General features: G+C 38.4%; 1 protein-coding gene and 1 pseudogene across 1 annotated transcript in view; one reads left to right on the forward strand and one right to left on the reverse strand.

Moving 5' to 3' along the window:
* Positions 1 to 116: 116 nt before the first annotated feature.
* On the forward strand, positions 117 to 16,677 carry LOC107560071 (tRNA-specific adenosine deaminase 1-like; annotated as a pseudogene).
* Positions 16,678 to 18,307: 1,630 nt separating this feature from the next.
* The window catches only part of LOC107560072 (gamma-aminobutyric acid receptor-associated protein-like 2), a 10,729-nt gene continuing 5,415 nt past the window's right edge, over positions 18,308 to 23,621 (reverse strand). Inside the window, exons 2-3 of the mRNA XM_016244125.1 lie at positions 20,511 to 20,683; positions 18,308 to 18,748 (exon numbers count right to left, since the gene is read on the reverse strand). Of these exons, the coding sequence (XP_016099611.1) occupies positions 18,658 to 18,748; positions 20,511 to 20,683 (264 nt within the window). The 3' untranslated portion in view covers positions 18,308 to 18,657. The remainder of the gene's footprint in view (positions 18,749 to 20,510; positions 20,684 to 23,621) is intronic.

Here is a 23,621-nt window from a genome sequence, read left to right on the forward strand (position 1 = left end):
TTTCAATCCGTAATCCGAAAGAGCATTTAACCAGGTTATGTAAGTGTGAGTATATTAATAATGCGTCAATAGTAATGTTGTAAAAACACATGGTCTCATCGTAAATGCTACAGATCATGTGGAGTCCTGATGAAATGGCCAACTTGTGTTATAATCACTTCAGTAAACTGCCTAAAAGAGCAAAGCCAGAGGCGGGCAGAGAGTGGACTCTACTGGCTGCTGTGATTCTGCTGACTGAGTTCAGAAACAGAAATCAACTAACTAACATGATATGAAAACTGCAAAATGCCCTTTTAACCATTTGCTCACAAGCAGGTTGTGTCTTTGGGGACAGGCACCAAATGCATCGGCCAGTCTGCCATGAGGCTGAAGGGTAAATAAACACTGTTGCACAAATGCAAACCTAAATGTGCATCCCCATATATTGTGCTGATTTGCAAGTGACTCTGAATGACAGTCATGCGGAGGTTATTGCTCAGAGGGCACGTGTCAGGTAATTATTTCATCTGACAGTGCTTCGTTGCATTAGTCATGCATTCACAAACCAAACCCCAACAGCGTCTGAGATCCTTTGTAGCTTACACACACTGTAAACATATCTTATGGGCTTATATGATGGATCTATGTGTTTACCCATCTATGTTTGTACATGGATTTCACATTGGTCAAGCGGATGTTATGTCCTGTACATGTCTTCTAAAGGGCTGAACATGTTCAAATGAAGGGGATCTGCTGTGATAAATCTTTTTACTTATCCAATATTTGCGTTGTTCTGAACATTGTTTTCAGAGCATTTTATTGTTCTTACTCCAATTTAAGATATATCACTAATATATATATATATATTAGTGTATATGTATATATATATATATATATATATATATATATATATATATATACAGTGGTGTGAAAAAGTGTTGGCCCCTTCCTGATTTCCTGATTTCTTGCAACAAAATGCAAAAAAAAGAAGAAATCAGGAAGGGGGCCAACACTTTTTCACACTACTGTATTAGTGCTGTCAAATGATTAATCACAATTAAATGCATCCAAAATAAAAGTTTTTGTTTACATAATATATGTGTGTATACTGTGTATGTTTATTATGTATATAAATACACACACGTGCATGTATATATTTAAGAAAAATGTCATGTTTATATAATAAATATATTTATATATAAATGAAATTATATGAATATAAATATATACATGTAAATATAGTGTATGTGTGTGCATTTACAGTGGGGAAAAAAAGTATTTAGTCAGCCACCAATTGTGCAAGTTCTCCCACTTAAAAAGATGAGAGAGGCCCATACACAGTATACACACATATGTTTTGTTTTGTGGATTAATCGTTTGACCGTAATATATAATATATATACATACACACAATTTCATTTGTTATATAGTTTTGAATGTCTTTTGAAAGTTTTAGATTTTTTTTTATTTATAAACCAAGCATGAATTCAAAGTACTATTATATTAAATGAAATATACAATCAATAACAATTGATGTTTTCTAATGTGAATTATAAACAAACATTTGTTGGGTGGAAAAAGGGTTTTAGAGGAAGTGAATGTACAGGTGCATCTCAATAAATTAGAATGTCGTGGAAAAGTTCATTTATTTCAGTAATTGAATCTATGGGGTATTGTCAAAATGCAGATGAGCTGAAGGCCACTGTCAAAGAAACCTGGGCTTCCATACCACCTCAGCAGAGCCACAAACTGATCACCTCCATGCCACGCCGAATTGAGGCATTAATTAAAGCAAAAGGAGCCCCTACCCAGTCTTGAGTACATGTACAGTAAATGAACATACTTTCCAGAAGGCCAACAATTCACAAAAATTTTTTTTTTACTGGTCTTATGAAGTATTCTAATTTGTGGAGATAGTAAATTGGTGGGTTTTTGTTAAATGTGAGCCAAATCATCACAATTAAAAGAACCAAAGACTTAAACTACTTCAGTCTGTGTGCAATTAATTTATTTAATACACGAGTTTCACAATTTGAGTTGAATTACTGAAATAAATGAACTTTTCCACGACATTCTAATTTATTGAGATGCACCTGTAGTTACGTGCATGTCCTCAGGTGTCTGACGGAGCAGCTGTTCAGGGCCGAAAGCGGCCAGAGCTCGGAGGTTTTCTGCCCTGTGTCTGAAGAGGGAAAGTGGACAGTTAAACCGGGAGTTTCTTTCCTTTTCTTCACCAGTCAAACACCCTGTGAGGCCAGCTACTGCTTGAATGTTAAATACTAAATATTTATGTTAAATAAAAAATGGTTCTGTGCCTTATAATACCAGTCAAATGTGTTTACACATTCTCATTTTTTTATTACTTACCATTTTAGAAAAAATAGTCATTAAAAATTTGAATAAAAATGTAAAACAAATCAAAATGATCAGTCATTTCATTACAGTTGAAGAATTCATACAAAAATAAGGACTAAAAATAGTGTCCTACAGACAGTCACTGATCAGGGAGGCAACACAACACAACAACCAAGGCTTCTGCAGCTCCGAAAGCCTGCTGGCAGAGAATGCATTTTCAATAAGCCTGTCTGCTGCTGTTGTTCAGACCAATGTGAAAATCGACCCATGTTTTTACCCTGCAAACACGCAGAGCTGTAAATGTGAACTGGTGGATCGATAAGAAGATAATGCATTATAAAATCTAAACAGTAAAATGTATTTTTGTTATTTAATTAATATAATAATTTATTGATAATAATTGTTTAAATGAATATAATAATTCATATACTAAAAATGGTTTAAAGGCTGAAATGTGAAGTGTATCATTTTTGATTTTGTGAAAACTTGTATCTGAACTGTAAATCATGTTTTTACAGTCATTTTACAGTTTAATATGTTACTAGACATTGAAACCTGATTAAACGCATGACAGCACAAGTGTTATTTAGTCAAGTTTCAGTCTACTAGATGCACAGGATACAGGTCATCTTTAAATGCTTAACCAGAGATCTTTCCGTGTTTTTTGGAAGGCTATCATGCTTAAACTGGAGTTTTGTCTCAGTTCAGGTGTTGTGGTTTTCCAGATTGATGTCAGCTTGATCTTTTTCCAGATTATGTTATTTTTTCCACTTTTCTTTTTATGCTGATCTCACCAGTGACCACTTTTATTAGGAGTTACTGCCCAAAAGCCAGAAATGGTCTCATAAACCCTGCGTTTCATAGCACAAGATGTTTTCCAGGCCTGAGCTGGGATTGGACTTGGCTCTTTTTAATTTCTTGTCAAAATTCAGAAGGTTAGAGAACAAAATTGTTATTTCTTAGCTGTTGCTAACTTTGTATAAATATATTTTTCTTTGTGGTGTTTATTTAGCAATAATATGTTACTTTTGTATATTTAAACAATGTATAGTACACTTTTCAGGGGAATAGACTTGTGAATGGTTCAATTACAGATGTTTCTATTTATTAAGCTGAGGTAAAAGAACGTTTTTTTAACAAATACATTTTGAAGTACACAATCAAACATTTTATGCACAAAAAAATGAATAATTAATCAAATTAATACAATTAATAATTATATATTTGTAACATTTTTATAATTTAATATTATATTTAATAAATATATTAATGTATTGGTAACACTCTATTTTAAGGTGTCCTTGTTACACGTTACATGTACTTACTATTATAATAATAAGTTATACATAATTACATGCAAGTAACCCTAAACCAAACCCTAATTCTAACAGTAACCATATAGTAAGTACATGTAGCTAATTAATATTACTCAGTACTTAAATGTATAATTACACTGTAACAAGGACACCTTAAAATAAAGTGTAACCAAAGTATTTATACAGTTGAGGTCAAAAGTTTACATCCCCCTTTCAGAATCTGCAAAATGTTAATTATTTTATCAAAATAAGAGGGATCATACAAAATGCATGTTATTGTTTATTTAGTACTGACCTGAATAAGATATTTCACAGAAAATATGTTTACATATAGTCCACAAGAGAAAATAATAGTTGAATCACTGAGCTATATAGATCAGTGAGTTGAATCTATAAAAACGACCCCGTTCAAAAGTTTACATTCCCTTGATTCTGTGTGTTGTTACCTGAAAGATCCACAGCTGGGTTTTTGTTTAGTGATGCTTGTTCATGAGTCCCTTGTTGGTCCTTCCTGCTGTTCTTCAGAAAAACCCTTCAGCTCACACAAATTCTTTGGTTTTCCAGCATTTTTGTGTATTTGAACCCTTTCCAACAATGACTGTATGATTTTGAGATCCATCTTTTCACACTGAGGACAACTGAGGGACTCAAACACAAATATTACAGAAGCTTCAAATGCTCACTGATGCTCCAGAAGGAGAAACCATGCATTAAGAGTGAAAACTTTTGAACAGAATGGAGATGTGTACATTTTTCTTATTTTGCCTAAATATATATATTTTTTCATTTATTACTGCCCTTCAGAGGCTACAGAAGATAGTCGCATGTTTCCCAGAACAAAAAATAAGTTAAATTTACCCTGATCTTCAAATTCAAAATATATGTTAAATTGTTCCATTAAAATAAAACTCACTTCTCATCTCTCACAGATGCTCTGATTTGCCGTCAGGTTTCTCCGTACACGATCCAGAGATTCTGCAGTCTGGTCTGGGATTTCTTCACAACCACACACACACCAAGGCCAAACACACACACACACACCGAGGCCAAACACACACACACACACACACACACTCACACTCAAACACACACACTGAATTCATTCAGAAATCATTATAATATGCTGATTTATTATGTGTTGGATACAGTTGTGCTGCTTCATATTTTTTAATATGAATTATGTTCTGTGATACTTTTTTCAGGATTCTTTGATAAATAAAACTTCAAAATAGAAATTTTGTGTTACAATATACTCTACTATTCAAAAGTTTGGGGTCAGTAAATTTTTTCTTTCATTTAAAAAAAAAGAAATTAATATTTTTTATTCAGTAAGGATGTGTTAAATGGATAAAAAGTGATAGTAAGGAGTTATATTTTTAGAAAAAAAATATATTTTGAATAAATGCTGTTCTTTTTAACTTTTTATTCATCAAAGAATCAAAGAAAAAAGTTTCACAGGTCCCCCCCAAAAAATTATTAAGCAGCAAAACGGTTTCAACACTGAAGACTGGAGTTATGGCTGATGAAAATTCAGCTTTGCATCACAAAAATAAATTATATTCTAAAGTATATTAAAATAGGAAACTGATATTAGAAATTGCAATAATATTTTACAATATTGCTGTTTTTTTCTGTATTTTTGATCAAATAAATACAGCCTTGATGAGCATTAAAAACATTCAAAATCTTACTCTTCCCATGGCTTTTGCCTCAAACTCCTAATTTGCTGCATGTTAATATTTAGTAAGGTAGTTGTTAAGTTTAGGTATGGGGTTGGATTAAGGGATTTAATACACAGCCAGTATGCTAGTTAATACTGAGAATTGGTCCTTAAAATAAAGTGTTACTGAAGTATTTTTACAGGCCAAGCCGTAAGTTAACATTCACCAAACACCCAAAAGGATTTTTCCACTTAGACTTTTCCTGAGTGTTTTAATTTGGATAGTTTGCAAGAGCATGATTATAAATACACAGTGAGGCTGTGAAAGCGACTAGTGAGTTTAATGTCACCGACAGCCTCTAGTATCATCTAGATACTTGTTTTCAACCGTGTTTTTTCAAGAGAAGTAACAGTTTTTTAAAAAAGCACAAAGGTGTATTATTGATTTATTTCATGTTGTAGAATAAAACATTACAATATCTTGAGCTTGTGTTAAACACAGACCTTATTTTAGCAATATAACCTAAAAAACCCATTAGAAAAACCCGCCGGGCCGATGGAACCAGAGAACTAAAATGCTTGTTTTTGGCCTATAGAAATACATCATGCCTGCAGCAGTCAATGCACTCTGTCGATAACTTGCCTAAAGCTTTATAAGAAAGTGAAAAACTAATTTCTCAGAAATCATTACCATTGCACTGAATATCAAAAATCCTCTCTGAAGTGCTTCAGAAGAAGGTTCATTTTTCAAGGTTACAGCAGTCATTGGCCTTTTTTTGAGCTGGCACAGTCCAAATTGACAGTCAGTCTCGTTCACTGTCTGTGAGGTCCAGTTTATGGTTCTGTTAATGATTAGAAGTTTTCTCCCACTGAACTAACTGTGATATGAGCCATCAGCTGGTGTGCCGTATCCCAGCAGCCTCTAGATGTCACTGCCAAGGGTTACAAACAGGGAGTGACTAAAAAAAGCCCTGGGCACATAGCAAGCAAGGTGATCACCTGACAACAAATAATTTGCATTCTGAGGAGAATATGTTTATGACTCACATGTGCGCTTTAAACATTCAGAATGAAGCCTGGTTAATGTAACAACTTTATAAGTTGACAGTGTCATCCCAAAACAGTGAGTCACCACAATAACCAGCTATGAGCTCATGCTTATTACGTTTCATATTTCTCCATGTGTAGGTCATTAATCAGTAAAGTGGAGCTCTTTCATTCGTTTCTGAAACTGGTGGCAGCAACCGAAGGCTCTCAGCTTCCAGAGTCCCTCCGGTGAGTGCTTTAAAACTGGGGAGACCTGCAATGGTTTTACTCCAGTAAACATTTCTCATTCATGAAATTATTATATATTACCTTGCACTGACACTATTTGATGAGAACTGAACAGAGCTGCATAATGACACTAACTCTGCAACATTCTCATTATTCAGCTCAAGTCAGTTTAGTGCTGGTTCAATTCATGAATCGATGAAAGTTAATGAACTAAACTGAGCTGAATAAACACTAGTGTCTTCTGTAGAGCTGCTTATTTCTGAAATGGAATTATTTTCACAGTTGCTGAATTTTACAGCATTAACACTGTTATTTTCATGAAAACGCTTTGAAACAATAAAGTGCTAATATATAAATATATCTGACTGGACTTTCCCCATTTTTAGTCTTGGCTCAAAAATCTTTTGAACAAGAAAATGCAGTTCAACACAAAGAAAGGCATGTTGTTACTCTGTGAGGTTAGGGTTAATTAATTAATTGCAAAATGCATAACGTTTAAAACACGTGATTTTCCCCAACCTTAATTTATGGACAATACACTTGTCTCAATAGATATCAAAGCTTGGCCTATAGTTATTTCTAGATGACAAAAATGAAACCAACATACAGACTGCTTGAGAGAAAATGTGTGTACTCGTAGGTAATCAGATATAGAGTCGTTTCCCATGTGAAAACTAGTCCCAGCCTCTCAGTAAACCGATATTTACATGAATCCCTGTCGTGGTAATCAGATTCATTGCTCTGTTTGGTTTAGACTACTGAATCGTGGTGTAAAGTGACAATTTTTTGTTGATTTGTGTTATGTCAAAGGGGATGTGTTTTATTCTTGTAAAGCAGCATGATTATTGAACAGTAGATCTTTGTTAGTTGGTGACCCGAGGGAACAGTGTTCTTCTGTTCTTGTTTTAAGTGATCCAGCCCAGCGTCCAGCTCTAGTTACACCGCTGACAGACTCACACAAGAGCAAATAACAACGGTCCATCCACAGAGATCCCACAACACATCTATATGCACTCCATGCTCAAATAAATCCATCAGTCTTATTAGCAAAGGATTTCTGCATTATTCCAACAATAAGACTTTACTGTGTGACTGATGCCGGGATTTCCAGATGACTTGCAGCATTAGACCCAAAAACGCTTCCACCTCAGTTTTGTGCGTTGTTGTGCTCTGAAAGGGGTCATGACATGGATTTTTTTTATTACTTTAATATGTTCCTTGAAGTTTACTTATAATGTTAATAACGTTTTTTGCACAAAAAAAAAAAAAAAAAAAAATATATATATATGTGGAAAAATTATTATTTTTAACCCTCATTCTGACCCTCTCTCTAAAACGACCTATTTTAAGGGACGGGTCCTTTAAGGCTTCACAGTAATCGGCCAGTTATGATTGGCTAACGTCACTGCATAGGAAACATATTTTCATATTAACGCTGTAGCAAATCAGCTCATGGAAAATATGAATAATTAACCATAACTAGTTATAATTAACTATTCATATTTTAGATCCACTGTAGATATTTAGCTGACCACTCAGGGTCAACCGTCTTGTCAATTCTAAGAACGTTAATTTCCTGGTTAAAGGAAATAACTTTCTTACTGTACAATTCTATAAGTTTGTAACATAAATCTGCATGATTATTGACTCCGGTTATGAGTAAACAATGAACACGTCAAGTGTGATACAAGTAAGGTTTTATTAACTACATAAACACTTAAACCCTCTCGCTATTGCATGTGAGTGTTTTGACAACATGATCAAAAAAACAAACAAACATTTCTAGACAAAGCATTATGAAATCATATACTTACGTTTGTGATGCAGCTGCAGTCAGATCTAGTAGCTTCATCTTTCAACAAATGTTTCTTTGTGACTCTCCATGACACTGTGCCTCCTTTACAAAACAAAATGCTCCGATCAATCCTCTGACATGATCTGGGATGCCATTAAAAATAAACTATCCACTTACGCTGGGATCCTTCTGATAACTGTACAAAGACGAGAACGAGCTGTTTAAACCAAACGCGTCAAAGCGAACAATCTTTCACTGCATTTGACGACAGACTCGAGCGCGACTGTGTGAGAAAGCGAAAGCACATCTGTATTCAGTGTAGACAAGATAGCGGCAGTGAATGTCATTTCTATTTGCATTTGACGCGACGCCACACTCGCATTTAGCGTGATCAAGTGTCAGCCGTTAAGCGAGTGAATGCCAGTGGGCAGAGCCTATGGTGAGAAGAAGACTATTCGTCGATGTCTTGCTCTGGAGGCGTTTATGCAGACAACTGTGCCCAGGTGATGTCATCTTGCACCTCAGATCCAAAACAAGTAGTTTTTGAAGCTTGATTAAACAAATGCTTTGTTTATAATGAGGATGACGTTTTAACCTATGAAACTTGCAGGATGTTTTAATGGTACAAAGACCTCTAATATGCCAAAAGATCAAGGCAAATTTGATTTCTCATGTCATGACACCTTGAAATGCAAGTCTACATCATTGCAATGGGTGATACGCAGTAGCTAGCATTAACATCGGTTTCTATGGTCCACGATACTTGTGGTTCTCTTTCTAACATTCATTCGGTATCTCACTATGGGAACGCCTCAGGCATGACCGATTGCGGAAGCACCAATGACACCCCGTCTGCCAACCACGGCAGACCAATCGCTGCAGCGATCTGGGAGTCTTGCCTCCCTGTATTTAAACCGCAACTACCTGCAGTCTCGTCATTCTCACTCTCTTCCCCGTGGAATATTTTCGGAAGCTGTCCTCAGCATACTTTGGGAATTATTGCTCAACAGTTTACTGATCATTATCATCGCAAGGTAACATCCAGAACGCAATTTTTCCCTTAAAGTTTCATTGAGTGACCGCACTTGGAGTTGGGTAGCTAGCGTTAGCATTAAGGCGAGTTTTTCAGCTCTAAGTTCTCAAAAAAAAAGAGAGAGCGCTCACTACTGTCAGCACAGCTCCGTACAAGTTTTCATGTTAGCATTAACATGAAAACTTGGTGGGCTATCCCCACCATCGTACTGGCTAACGTACGCTCTTTGGACAATAAACTGGACTACATCCGACTACTATGCTCAACTCAGAGGACTGTAAGAGACTGTTGTGTTTTTGTGTTCACGGAAACATGGCTCAACAACTGCGTTCCGGACTGCGCTATTCATCTCGATCAGCTGACATGCTATCGAGCGGACAGAGCTCGCGTCGAGGGAGGTAAGACTGGGTAAGGAGGTAAGGCGGAGGGCTTTGTGTTTACATCAATGATGCGTGGTGCCCGATGCTGTTGCGGTCTGCAAACACTGCTCACCCCTGGTGGAGTTCATGATTATTAAGTGCCGGCCGTTCTATCTACCGAGGGAATATACAGCCATACTGCTCGTTGCTGTATACATCCCTCCCAGCTCCAACAACAGCAACAGGAGCGAGGCACTAAATGAACTGTACCAGCACATCAGTGAGCAGCAGACAGCCCACCCCGATGCTTTTCTCATCTTAGCTGGGGATTTCAACCACGCAGACTTAAAGAGTGTAGCGTCTGGACCACTCCAACACACAATATATATTTTGTTAGCTCAGCTTCATCCATCAGGCTGTCAGAAAGCTGAACTCCCTCCCGACCTTGCCCCCACTCCCCTCTTTTGCCCCACACACCACTGAACTCTGACCCTGTGATGGACTCTCCCACTCCCCCCCTCCCAAATACACACACACACTGTCACTTTAATCAGTCTGGAATAAGCTCTTTTGCACTACAAATCATTTTTTTGCACTACATCACTATATCTGCACTGTTGTTTACTTTACTGGTTTGCACTCTATCCTCCATATGCCTTGTGCTTTATATATATATCTTTACATTTTACCTTATTTGTATATTTGTATAGTTGTATTTTGTATTTTGTATTTTGTATAGTTGTATTTTGTATTTTGTATTTAATCTGTATTTATGTTATCTGTATGCACCCAAGGGTCTGAGAGTAACGCAATTTCAATTCTCTGTGTGTATGTGCTGTACATGTGGAAGAATTGACAATAAAGCAGACTTGACTTGACTTGACTTGACTCATGTTGTGGTGGACTTACCGTACAAAGAGTGTGCAGTCGCTGTCATGGCCACTTCGAAAGAGCCAGAAAACCATGGAGAGAAAGGCCGTCCTCCTCATTCTTGTGCTTGTGGAGCGTGGATTTCGGCCAAGGATTCTCGCGGTCTTTGCATCTCCTGCCTGGGCGCTAAACACGCTCAGGCAGCACTATCCAACCCCGAGGGCTGCCCTCACTGTGTGACTTTCTCGACTAAAACCCGAGAAAGGAGACTCCGAATGGCAGCCACAGGAAAGTTGGACCCATGCCTCTCTGCTCAAACCAGAGAGGTACCCATGGAGTGTCCACAAACCTCAAGCTCGTGGGGAGATATGATGGATAGTGCAATGCGACAATGCGATCTACGGAAGAGGGAAGGGGAGGCATTCGAGGTTTGTCTCCCCAGAAAGCCGGTGGCTCGGCCTGATCATCCGAGCCGGCCAACTTTCAGACCCTTGGGGAAAGTAGGTCAGTCTGATTATCAGCCTTCCCGCCCCGCCGCAACAACTGGGACGTGCGGTCGTGCAGACAAAACCAGGGTTTGTGAAACCGAAACCATCACACGTAGCTACAGTAGGCGAAGCATCATTCAGCTAAACTCCAGGGTAACAAGAAGCCGCAGGCTAACTGAGACATCGGTTCATTTTCAGTAAGGAATTGGAGAACTCAGAGTTTCTCGGTCTCATCCTTTCAGAACGTTCCACTTCTCCCTCCCGCGGGGAATAGGAGAAGGGATTTGACTACAAGAATCATTCCTGCAGATAGTTCAGTGTCAAATGTATGCAGACATGTGGCCCATGTTCCCCAGGTGCCCCCCAAAACAGTGTCTCCCCCTCTACCCACAGGGTTTGTTCCGAGGGAGGAGAACCAAGTGTTCACAAACATCCCAACACAAATGAAAGGTTCTCTGTCGCATCCAGGCCAAGGGCTAAGGGTGCAGAGTGGGATGAAAAAATAAATGAATCACAAAAAAAGTCCAAACAAAGATGAATATAACTCCTTTACTGAAGCGAATTTCCCTCCCTTCGCTGCTAGAGGGTACCGCAACACCGCTAGTCAGCGAAGACGGGAAAGGCCCTCTCGCTGCCCAGGTAACGAACTGGCGCGCATGCGCAGTTCATACCTGGGTTTTAGCCACTATAAACAGGGGCTACCGACTCCAGTTTGCTGTAAAACCTCTGGTGTTCAATGGCGTGGTAATGTCAGTGGCCCAGGGGAAGTAAGTTTGTGTTCTGGAGGAAGAAATATCCTCCTTACTGATAAAAGGAGTGATAAGAATAATTCCAGCAGAAGAAAGGCAACAGGACTCTTACTTATTTTGTGATTCCCAAGGGTGAGGTTTTTAAGGGTGAGATTTACGAGCCCTCAAACACCTCAGAAAGTACAAGTTCAAAATGCTTTCACTCAAAACAATCAAAATATTTGCCAGGGAGACTGGTTCACCTCAGTAGACCTCCAGGATGCATATTTTCTCATAGATATATTTCCTGCGCTCAGGAAATATCTGAGATTCGCATATCAAAATACAGCATACGAGCATGCGAAAATTCCCTTTGGCCTCTCCCTAGCTCCTAGAATTTTTAACAAATGTCTAGAGGGGGCTCTGACTCAATTAAGGAATATGGGAGTCAGAGTATCGTCTTATCTAGACGACCTGCTCGTGTGTGCACCGCCTCCGCACCAAGCAGTGGTCGATACAAACACTCTGGTGACTCATCTGGAGGCTGGGGAGCTGTGTTTGAAGGCACAACAATGAGAGGAGTTTGGTCTCCGGCACTGTGGGAAGAGCACATACATTTTCTAGAGCTACTGACAGTATTTCTGGCTCTGAGACATTTTGTGCAATTTCTCAAAAATCATCATGTATTGGTCAGAACGGACAATACAATGGTGATAGCCTATATAAATCGGCAGGGAGGCTTACACTCTCGCAAACTTCACATGTTAGCAAAGAAGCTGATAATGTAGGGCAGCGCGAACCTCCTGTCGTTGTGCGTGACGCATGTTCCAGGAATAATGAACAGGGGAGCAGATTTGCTGTCCAGAGGGAACCCGCTGTATGGGGAGTGGAGACTTCATCCCCAGGTGGTTCAGATGATATGGCAGAGATTCGGTCGAGCTGCCGTAGATCTCTTCGCATCGCATGAAAACGTGCAATGTCCCCTGTTTTCTCTCTAGCGGGCGATGATGCACCGTTGGGTGTGAATGCTCTAGGCCACGAATGGCCAGACGCGCTACTGTATGCGTTTCCCCCATTAAGCCTAATCAAGCTGACATTACGGAGGGTAAGAGAGCGCGGTCATACAATGATTCTAATTGCACCATACTGGCCGGGGAGACTGTGGGTAGTGGAGATTGCACAGCTGCTCTGCGACCAGCCATGGCCATTACCAGCACGCAGGGATCTTCTCTCCCAAGTGCGGGGGGAGATATTCCACCCCTCCCCGCAGAAGCTGTCTCTTTGGGCCTGGCCCGTGAGAGGCTGAATTTAAATGCAGCTGGTTTACCTCCTAAGGTCATTGAGACGATTCAGAACGCGAGGGCTGCGTCCACACGCTCTTTATACAGTCTCAAATGGGGAGTGTTCGAAGCATGGTGCACAGAAAGAAACACTGTCCCTTATTTGTGTTGATTTGCTATGTTTTGTTGGCCGCTATCTCGGCATGTCATATAGGACTTGACTCGGGTACTATAGGCCAGCATCCTCTCGTTTGCCGATTTATGAGAGGAGCGCAACTGTTACACCCAGTATCAAAGCTGCTGGTCCCGCCCTGGGATTTGTCCGTGGTCCTGAACGCACTCTCTAAAGCCCCGTTCGAGCTCGTTGAGAGCATCTCCTTAAAGCTGCTTTCTTTAAAGACTGCTCTTTTACTCGCTCTTACTACAGCAAAGAGGGTGTGAACTGCATGCTTTATCAGTCCACTCCTCATGTATGATGTTTTCTCCGGGTGGTCAAAAGGTAACTTTTAGGACTAATCTGGCATTTATGCCTAAAGTATTCGATCACACTGTGTCTGCTCAGGCAGTGGATCTGATGGCTTTCCATCCGCCACCTTTCTCATGTTCTGAAGAGGAGCGGCTACACTGTTTATGTCCGGTTCTCTGATAACATGAAGTGAGGTATCTCACAATATTGCCCTCCTTGCCTGTCCCGCATGGAGAAGAGTTATGCAGAGAATGACGAGACAGTAGGTAGCTGCGGTTTAAATACAGGGAGGCAGGACTCCCTGATCGCTGCAGCGATTGGTCTGCCATGGTTGGCAGGCATGGTGTCATTGGTGCTTCCGCAATCGGTCACGCCTGGGGCGTTCCTATAGTGAGATACCTCACTTCACGTTATCAGAACTGGGGTTACGGTAGTAACCTAAAGTTCTCTTTCTAACATTCGTTCGGTATCTCACTATGGGATATAGACAACTCTCGTATTGCCGATATGCTGATGAAGCAAACTAAAAATGACTATGATCTGAATTATACCTCTCTGTTCCAGTTAAATGTGTTCACATGGTAATAAAACCCAAGCAACCCTAATACCTTTTCAGAATGGATGTGCAACTAAATGTATCCTATCATGTATTCATATAAATGTATTCATCATGTTCAGGAGCTTGTACTCCAGGTTCCTGAGCGAAGTAGCATATTTTCAACAAAAGAATGACAATGAAAAGATTTCAGCGCTATCCAAGCTTTGCACTGTAATCAGTTAGATAGTAAGTAATAACAATTGTGTAAAGCGAAAGTGGAAAGATTACAAGTGTGAATGTTAGGAAAGGCAGAGCAAATGTTTGAAGAGAACCTCTCGGAGCAGGTTAAGAGTTTTTAAACAAGAAAAATGTCTCTGTTTAATGGAATTAAATCTGATAGTTGATAAAAACCCTTTTATAAATAACTTAGTATACATAGTATTTTCTTAAAAGACTAGCTTGACTGTAAAGTGCTACTTTAGCTTACCAAGCTATAAGCTACTCATGCTTTAAGGGAGACATATTATGCCCCTTTTTACAAGATATAATATGTCTCAGGTGTTCTCAGAATGTGTCTGCAAAGTTTCAGCTCAAAATACCCCACAGATCATTTATTGTATCATTTTGAAAATGACAGGTATAGGCTGTTTTCGTGCATGTCTCTTTAAATGCAAATGAGCTGCTGCTCCCCGCCCCCTTTTCCAGAATAGGGCTGTGCCTTTACAGCTCATATCTCAGATACTCTGCTAAAAAAATATCTGTTTGGTTTTTATTAGGGATGCAACGATACCATTTTTTCAGAACCGATCCGATACCAAAAATTCTGAGTATCTGCTGCTACCGATCCGATCCAATACAGCGCAGTTTGTTTTTAAATCAATCTAGAATTTCTATACTTCTGTGTGTTGACCTGATCATCACTCTTTTGTGTGTTAAACACAATCTGCTAAATAGACAACTTCATATTAACGAATAATAACAAATGAAAATAATATATAATCATAATCTATGACAAAAAATACTATTATAAACTAGGTTAGTGGATAACTAATTTAACAGTTTTCAACTTGACTACTGTGCGCTCTTGGAGAAAGTTTCATTGTTTTGACTGTCATAACTGAATGTGACACGCAGTTTGGAGGATGACAGACAGCGGCAGTGTAGAGAAGAGTTTACATGAACTTGAATTTAACGACTTAAATACTCATCTGTACCTCACATTGAACTATGGAACAGCTTCAGAACACTTGGAATATTGTGCATGAAAACTTTACGGTGCTTTATAATGTTTTTGTGCCTTTTGTGGGGTTTAACAATAACACAGAATATATCAAATTTGGATCGGTCTGGTCTGACCGATACCCGATCCGGCAGAAAATGCCAGTATTGGAGCCCATTCAATTTTTATGAACGTGTATATCGCGCTGAAATCATGTCTTAAACCATATTAGTTTAAACTTATGATGTAGGGTTTTCTGAGCGCACACATTTGAAGTTCTCTTTCATGTTGTATTGCGCTTAAACTGTCAAATACGCACAAGTTTATGTTAAAACACACAAAAACTTACCTTATGTCTGTGAAGGTAAACAGCTAGGAAAGCAATGTCATGTTTATTTTAGATCTGTGTCGCAGTAGCGTAATATACAATATATATATATATATATATATTTTTATATTAGTGTTATATTACATCCCTACTGTGTTATTCCTATGTATGTCTGCACTATGTTTGTACTTTCTTCTACACTGGAAGCTCCTGTCGTCAAGTCAAATTCCTTGTGTGAGTAAACATACTTGGTAATAAAACTCTTGTGATTCTGATTCTAAGTAAATCAATAAATCCACTGCTCTCTTGACTCCTCTGAAGCTGGGACTCTAAACGGTGTTCTGTGCAGCCAAAGACAGAACAGTTAGCAATGTTTTGCTCAAACTTTAACCATGGAGTTAGAACTGGTACACCATTGTCGCTTGCGGAAACACAATGGCGGCGCCGTGGGTTGAAACATGTGGATTAAGTGGTAATATTATAATAAGATCCCCTTTCTACGTCACAGAGGGAGCGAAATCTGACTCAGACGCACTCATTTTTTCACAAGCTTTCTGGGTTGGTAGATGCACCGGGGACCCACTTAAACATGGAAAAAGTCATATCTTCATGATGTCACCTTCCCCAAATGAACAACGGGACCGGATGTTTGCAATATGTTGGCCAACCGTTTGTGTAGAGTACAGTATGTTTCTAGCATTAGATTGTTTGTTTGAAGCAGAAACGTGATGCCATGCATGCCTGTTTTTAAAGTCACATTGACCTCTGACCTCTCTTGCACTCTCCCTACAGCGCGCAGGTGTTGTTTGTGTATCTGTTGTGTCTGATCGATGTGTTTGTTTCTTCTCTGCGCTCGCTGAAGTGGAAAAGATTTGAAGACGTACTGGGACTACAAGCAGGGCCATATCAGCAGGCCTGGACACAGCTGCGTCTGCAGGCCTTCCCGCTGTGGCCCCGCAGCCCACCAGAACTGCTGCTGTTTTCCTAGCGGACTAGATCAGTACCATATCAGTGTCCTGAACAGATCACATGAATAAAAGCTGTCCTATACTCGAGGCTCCAGTAGAGATCAAATAAATAAATGTAAAAAAATTTTTTGTAAAATACTGTGCTACTTAAACAGTGTTGGGGAGTAACTAGTTACATGCAACTAAATTACGTAATTTAACTACAAAATAAATGTAACTGTAATCTGTTATGGTTACTGAGAAAAAATGTGCAATTAAATTACAGTTACTTCTAAAAATGTAAATGATTACAAAGAGGGGTTACATCTGAATCTTTTCACACAGATATAGATTTAATTGGTTTCTTTCATAAATTGCACTGACCACTTTAAAATATGAGACACCAATGTTTCAGGAGTTTAGGACACATGCTTATTCTATAACTGTTTTATTTCCTATTTGGGTTTATGTATATGCTATATTTTTTAAGATTGACTGTTTTTCCAAGGCATTGTTAGATGCCAGTATTTGCTGTCATAGCTATGCAAAGATTTGATTTCAAAAACAGCATCATAGCTATTAAACTATATCTTGTTATGAAGATAAATCTGTATTTAACCTCAGAATGATCTCAAAGTAAAAAGAGGTGCTAAAGTCTGATTTTGTGGTGGCTGTGCTTTAAAAATAAATTATTATAATCTTAATTCAAGTGATGAAGGATTCTGAAAGTCTGACAGTAATCAATGTTGGGCTCTACTGTAAGGTTAACCCTGCTGCTTTACATGTTTCAAAATGATTAACAGTTGAAAACATTGATTAGAAAGTTAGAAAATTAACCAAAAAGTACATTAATCAGTTACATTAATAAAGTAATTGAAATCGTTACACAACTTATTACATTTTAAATGTAATAATAAGGGTAACTTGTAATCTGTAACCTATTACATTTTCAAAGTAACCTTCCCAACGCTGTACTTAAAACAGCAGAACTGTAAAAGCAACTAACATTTATAATTTGCAGAGTTTACTTGCCCGAGTTGCCATTTCTATCTTCTGTTCTCTGTTAATTTCTATTATAAAAGATGTTAGCAGGCTCACTCTGTTCTCCATTCAGCAAAAGTATATATTGACCAGGGGCTATAAACCAAAAAAAGATATATGTATGCTACGCTATACGTTCCAAATCTGTTAAAGTCCTACAGGAGCTTTGTGGGAGAAACATTTGAGCTGAAATTGAAGATTTTCCACTGCCGTAGCTCTCAAATCTCATTGATGCCGAACACCACTGGCTTTCAAATGTCTCATGATCAGCCGAGTTTGAACGAGGGGAAGATTTTCAGAGGAAAGCTATTGTGTAACACTTCCATAGTATGGTTTTTGTTAGACTGAAAGCCCCTGGTCAGTATTTGCATTTGTGGTGTGAGAAAGAGTATCAGGCGAGTTATCTCGTTTTTCATTATCGGGTGAACTTTGCCTTAAAGCTTACATTGGAACTGTATATGTTCTGGTCCATGAGGTTTGTATTTATATTATTAAAGGATAGTTGAATGAAAATTCTCATCATGTTGTTCCAAACCTGTATGATTGACCTCAAGAACCTTTTTTTTTAATTTGTGAAAAAGATTCTTTGAAATAGTGGGTCTCAATAAATCATATTGACAGTCGGTTTATTTTTTGGTGTTTGTTTTTATTGGTTAGGTCATCCAGCTACCTTACCTTTCAATTATCTTAAATATATAATTTACAGGGGAAAAATACAGATAAATTAAAACATTAAAAGTTACTATATATTGTCAGTGTCAACATTATTAAGCGTCTGTAATAATACTGCAACACCATTCACCAAAAGAAGAAAAATCACTAATGCAGTCGATCTAATGTTTCAGAGCACAATGTGACAATAGAGGTACAAACACATCTGCTATGTGGTTAATTCACAGAGGAGTTGATCTTGTTCCCAATTGCGCAGTCCAAAAGAAACGGGAGTGATGTGTTGCACAGCATGGGATGATGCAGGGATCCTAATATCCAAACGTGTTTTCTCCACTGTAGGCCACGTACAAAAAGCCGTCCTCGTCTTTTTCTTTTTCGTAGAGCTGCCCCATAGTCAGACTGAAACAACAATGGGGATCGTAAGTGTTTTGACGTTCGTAGAAATAGATGCAGATTTTCACTTGTCCAAACCATATAGGTTAATGTATTCAATTCAATTAAATGAACGAATGCACAGGTATTTTGTGAAAATTCTACACTAACTGAACCACTAAGCGACAGGCAGGGAAAAATCACAATTTGTGTGCAAACGTCAAAAGGAGGCACATCAACGAATACCTCTGAACAGATTAATCCAAAATAAATCCTTGCTAAAAAACAAAACAAACCCTGTTCACTTCTGTAGCCTGTTGTTTTGCAGTGTTCTCAAGCATCAGTAAACAAGAGAATATCAGGTGAGTCTATTTGAGATGGCAGGTGGAGGAGGTAAATAGAGATTTTTCCATATTTATAAATGGATTTAAAAGGAGGATGTTGGGTGTGACCTGCGGCGTCACAGGAAAACATTCCTTCCCTTTCATATGAAATCTGATGCCATATCTTAAGTTAATGGACACAATCACAGCCCTATAGTGTTTCATCAGCTTGAATGTTGCATGTTCAGGAAGCAATTCAAGTAAATCTACATTGTGAACATGACTGCTGTATAAGGAAATACTCCTACAGATGTTTCAGAAAACTGAATTCCTATAGCCGGTGCGTCAGTCCTCTTTATTTTCTGTAATATTTGTCATAAGATATGTGCTTAGTTTGGTCTGTCAAAAGGTAGTGTTTTTTTTTTATTGGTGCATACAAAAAAGTTTTCACTCCACCCAGTTTTGTAGGCCAAAATCCAGAATTGAGCTCACATTTTAGTACTTGTGCTTCCACCATCCTCAATGGGTTTTTGGTCAAATAAGGTTTGTTTAAAACAAGCTCAAGATATTTCCGCGCTTTATTTCACAGCATAAAATACATCCGTAATTAGTGTTTGGCAGTAGTGTAGCTAGTAGTGTAATTACTAATAGGATATTACTGTTACCATCCATAAAACAGCTAGTTACTTAGTTACTTTTGATGCCTCAACCCCTGCTGATCTGAAATCCAACAATCCAATAATTCCTAGATTTATTTTCATAATTCGTGAACACATGAAGTCAGCAGGCAAGCTCGGAATATGGAAAAGCTTACATTCAGTGGATGGAAATATTGCCATTACATTGATTTTGTCAGAAGAAAAGATGATCTGAATGCCGATTTGTAAGTTGTGGCATTACATGGCTTGCCTTCATCCCTCTGATCCCGATATACATTGTGTTACTATAATTAAACATCTTTTTAGAAAACGAAACATTTTCTTATGAACTTGTGATTTCTTTTGATAAAATAGATCATGAAATATAATCGTACACGGGTAACAGAGAAATTAGAAAATAACTACAATTAGCTTCAAGCTATTAATGAGAATAATTCAACACTTTTACTTACTTTAATCAATCACCACTGAGCATTTGTAATAACTTCTGACTGCAATCCAGTGTATAACACTAGTCTCATTTCAGTCATGATTTTGAAACAGCATTTTAACATTGATGTTCTAACATTGTAAGTGCATTACTCTCACCACAAATTTTGTGAAATTATTTAATTGTGAGACTGTTTTTTGTGGTAATTGACATTATACCCAAGTGCTGTTAATTGATTTTAACTCGAGCATTCCTTGAATTTGATATTTTTGACACAGACTCGATTTTATTAACATTGTCAAGTCCGGGCGGGTTAAATACTTTTTATAGGTACTGTACTTAGTAGAGTCTTTGTAATAAATAAAGCAGGATTTTACCTGGACTGAGGGACAGTTTTGTCGACAAAAAGGAATATGGCTTTTTCAGAAGGCAGCTGGATCCGCTTTCTGATGATCCACATGAACTGAGCCACTGTAATGTCAGACGGGACCAGATACTTTCGCTTGTCAATGTCCACAATCTGTGAACCAGAAACTTTCTCTACAATAACCTGATAAACACAAGAGAGAGCAAACAAAGGCAGTCATATGTTATAAAGCATGCACTTTTAATGATGATGTGAAGGTGTTTTACTGCTTTGACTGCTGCACACACACACAGAATCAGCAACGAGTGGTCCGTTCACACCAAGAGAGAAACAAGCATCTGTCGGCCTTAAATCAAAAGCTAATTCACTCAACACAAGAGATGGCACAAGCTGCATTGCACCTTCAAGCTCAACAATTATTGTTGCAATAAATATAAAAAAGGAAACACAGACAAGACATTAAAGTCATTTGTGTATTTTGTATGGTGGAATTTAATCACAGCTGACAGCAAAAAAATTCAGTGTTTAAAAAAGCATTCAAACTTCACCGTTTTTCTATGAATTTTGATTTACTTGGAAAAAAACGTTTTCTTTGCAAGATGAGTAAAGAGGGCCATTGCACACCCAGGTAAAAAAAAAAAAAAAAAAAAGTACACTTCCATAACGTACTTAAAGTGCTCTATTTTCGAGCACTAATTTTGTACTAAAAATTATTCTTTAGTACTTCTTAAGATAAACTTAAGATAAACTAAGTGTACTCAACTGTGCTATTTTGGGACAGCAGGAATATGAACTAAAATGCGCTTTTAACATCATATCGCTATTTAAAAAATGTTTTTAGTCACCACCTGTAGTACACTTGAGTGTACTAGTTTATGAAAGATGGGCTCAAGTGTACTACAAGTGGTAAATAAATACAGAGTTAGTATGTTAAAAGCGCATTTTAGTTCATATTCATGGTGTCCCAAAATAGCACAGTTGAGTATACTTAGTTGATCTTAAGTTTATCTTAAAAAGCACTAAAGAATCATTTTCGTATATTTAGTACAAAATTAGTGTGCAAAAATAAAGCACTTTAAGTACATTATGGAAGTGTACTTTTTTTTTTAACCTGGGCAAATTCACATCTGACCCATCAGTGTCTTTCATCATGACACAATGTTCACACATTTTGTTTCTTATCTTAAAAAATGATTTGTATGAACTTCAAACACCAATGACTTGTACATATGGGTGCAGTCATTTTAGACACTTCCAAACCTGTTGCAACAGGGATGGAAATACAATTTTTAAATACATGAATTATGTTTCCATCTTTGTTGCCACAGTTTTGGAAGTGCCTTTTTCTGTTCTAAAGAAGGGGGTGTCCCAATACTTTTGTCCATATAGTGCATGTACAAGTCATTGGTGTTTGGTGATGAGTTTTTGGCTCAAGGTCAGCATTTAAAGTCACAGCAGAGGTGTAAAGACCAGTCAAGTTCTTCCACACCGACTCAATCAATCATTTCTTTTTGATCCTTGCCTTATACACAGAGGCACTGTCATGTTAGAATAGAAAAGGGTACGGTCCAAACTGCTGCTCTAAAATTAGAAGCACACAATTCCCTAGAATATCATTATATGCTTAAACATTAAGATTTATACTCGTGGAAATTACTAAAGTAGTCAAACCTGTTCATTAGAAGGAAGTGTCTCAATACTTTTGGCAGTATAGTGTATATATGTGTATGTGTATATACAGTGGGGAAAATATTTATTTGATCCCCTGCTGATTTAGTAAGTTTGCCCACTTACAAAGAAATGAAGGGTCTGTGATTTTTATGGTAGGTTTATTTGATCAGATAGAGACAGAATACCAACCAAAAAAATCCAGAAAAAAACACATTATATAAAGGTTAGAAATTGATTTGCATTTCAGTGAGTGAAATAAGTATTTGATCCCCTACCAACCAGCAAGAATTCGGGCTCCCACAGACTGGTTATGTGCCCATGTGGAACACAGATTAGTCCTGCTACTTTAAGAAGTTACTCCTAATGTCAGCTCATTAGGAGTAAAAGACACCTGTCCACACAATCTGTATCTTCCATTCCAGCCTCTCCCACCACCATGGGCAAGACCAAAGCTGTCAAAGCATGTCAGAGACACGACTGTAGATCTGCACAAGGCTGGAATGGGCTACAAGACCATCAGCAAGAAGAAATTGGGAAAAGGAAGAAAAACAAAACAACCATCAATCGGCCTCAGTCTGGAGCTCCGTGCAAGATCTCGCCTCATGGGGTAAGGATGATCATGAGAAAGGTGAGGGATCAGCCCCGAACTACACGGGAGGAGCTTGTTAATGATCTTAAGGCAGTTGGGACCACAGTCACCAAGCAAACTATTGGTAACACACTACGCCACAATGGACTGAAATCCTGCAGCGCCAGCAAGCTCCCCCTGCTCAAGAAGGCACATGTACAGCCCGTTTAAAGTTTGCCAAAGAACATCTAAATGATTCAGAGAAGGCTTGGGAGAAAGTGCTGTGGTCAGATGAGACCAAAATTGAGCTCTTTGGCATTAATTCGACTTGCCGTGTTTGGAGGGAGAGAAATGCTGAAATGCATCATCCCTACAGTCAAGCACGGAGCTGGAAACATTATGCGTTGGGGCTGTTTTTCTGCTAAAGGTACAGGACGACTTCACCACACTGAGGGACAAATGGACGGGGCCATGTACTGTAAAATCTTGGACGAGAACCTCCTTCCCTCAGCCAGAACACTGAAGATGGGTCTTCAAGCATGACAATGACCCGAAACATACCGCCAAGGCAACAAAGGAGTGGCTCAAGAAGAAGCACATTAAGGTCACGGAGTGGCCTAGCCAGCCTCCAGACCTCAATCCTATAGAAAATCTGTGGAGGGAGCTGAAACTTCCAGTTTCCAAACAACAGCCAAGAAACCTTAAGGATTTAGAGAGGATCTGTAAAGAGAAGTGGATCAAAATCCCTCCTGAGATGTGTGCAATCCTGGTGACCGACTACAAAAAACCTCTTACCTCTGTGCTTGCCAACAAGGGTTTCTGCACCAAGTACTAAATCATATTTTGCTTGGGGATCAAATACTTATTTCACTCACTGAAATG

This window comes from Sinocyclocheilus grahami, unplaced genomic scaffold (genome assembly GCF_001515645.1).
Source record: "Sinocyclocheilus grahami isolate Dianchi unplaced genomic scaffold, SAMN03320097.WGS_v1.1 scaffold709.1, whole genome shotgun sequence".
In the NCBI taxonomy this organism is placed as follows: domain Eukaryota; kingdom Metazoa; phylum Chordata; class Actinopteri; order Cypriniformes; family Cyprinidae; genus Sinocyclocheilus; species Sinocyclocheilus grahami.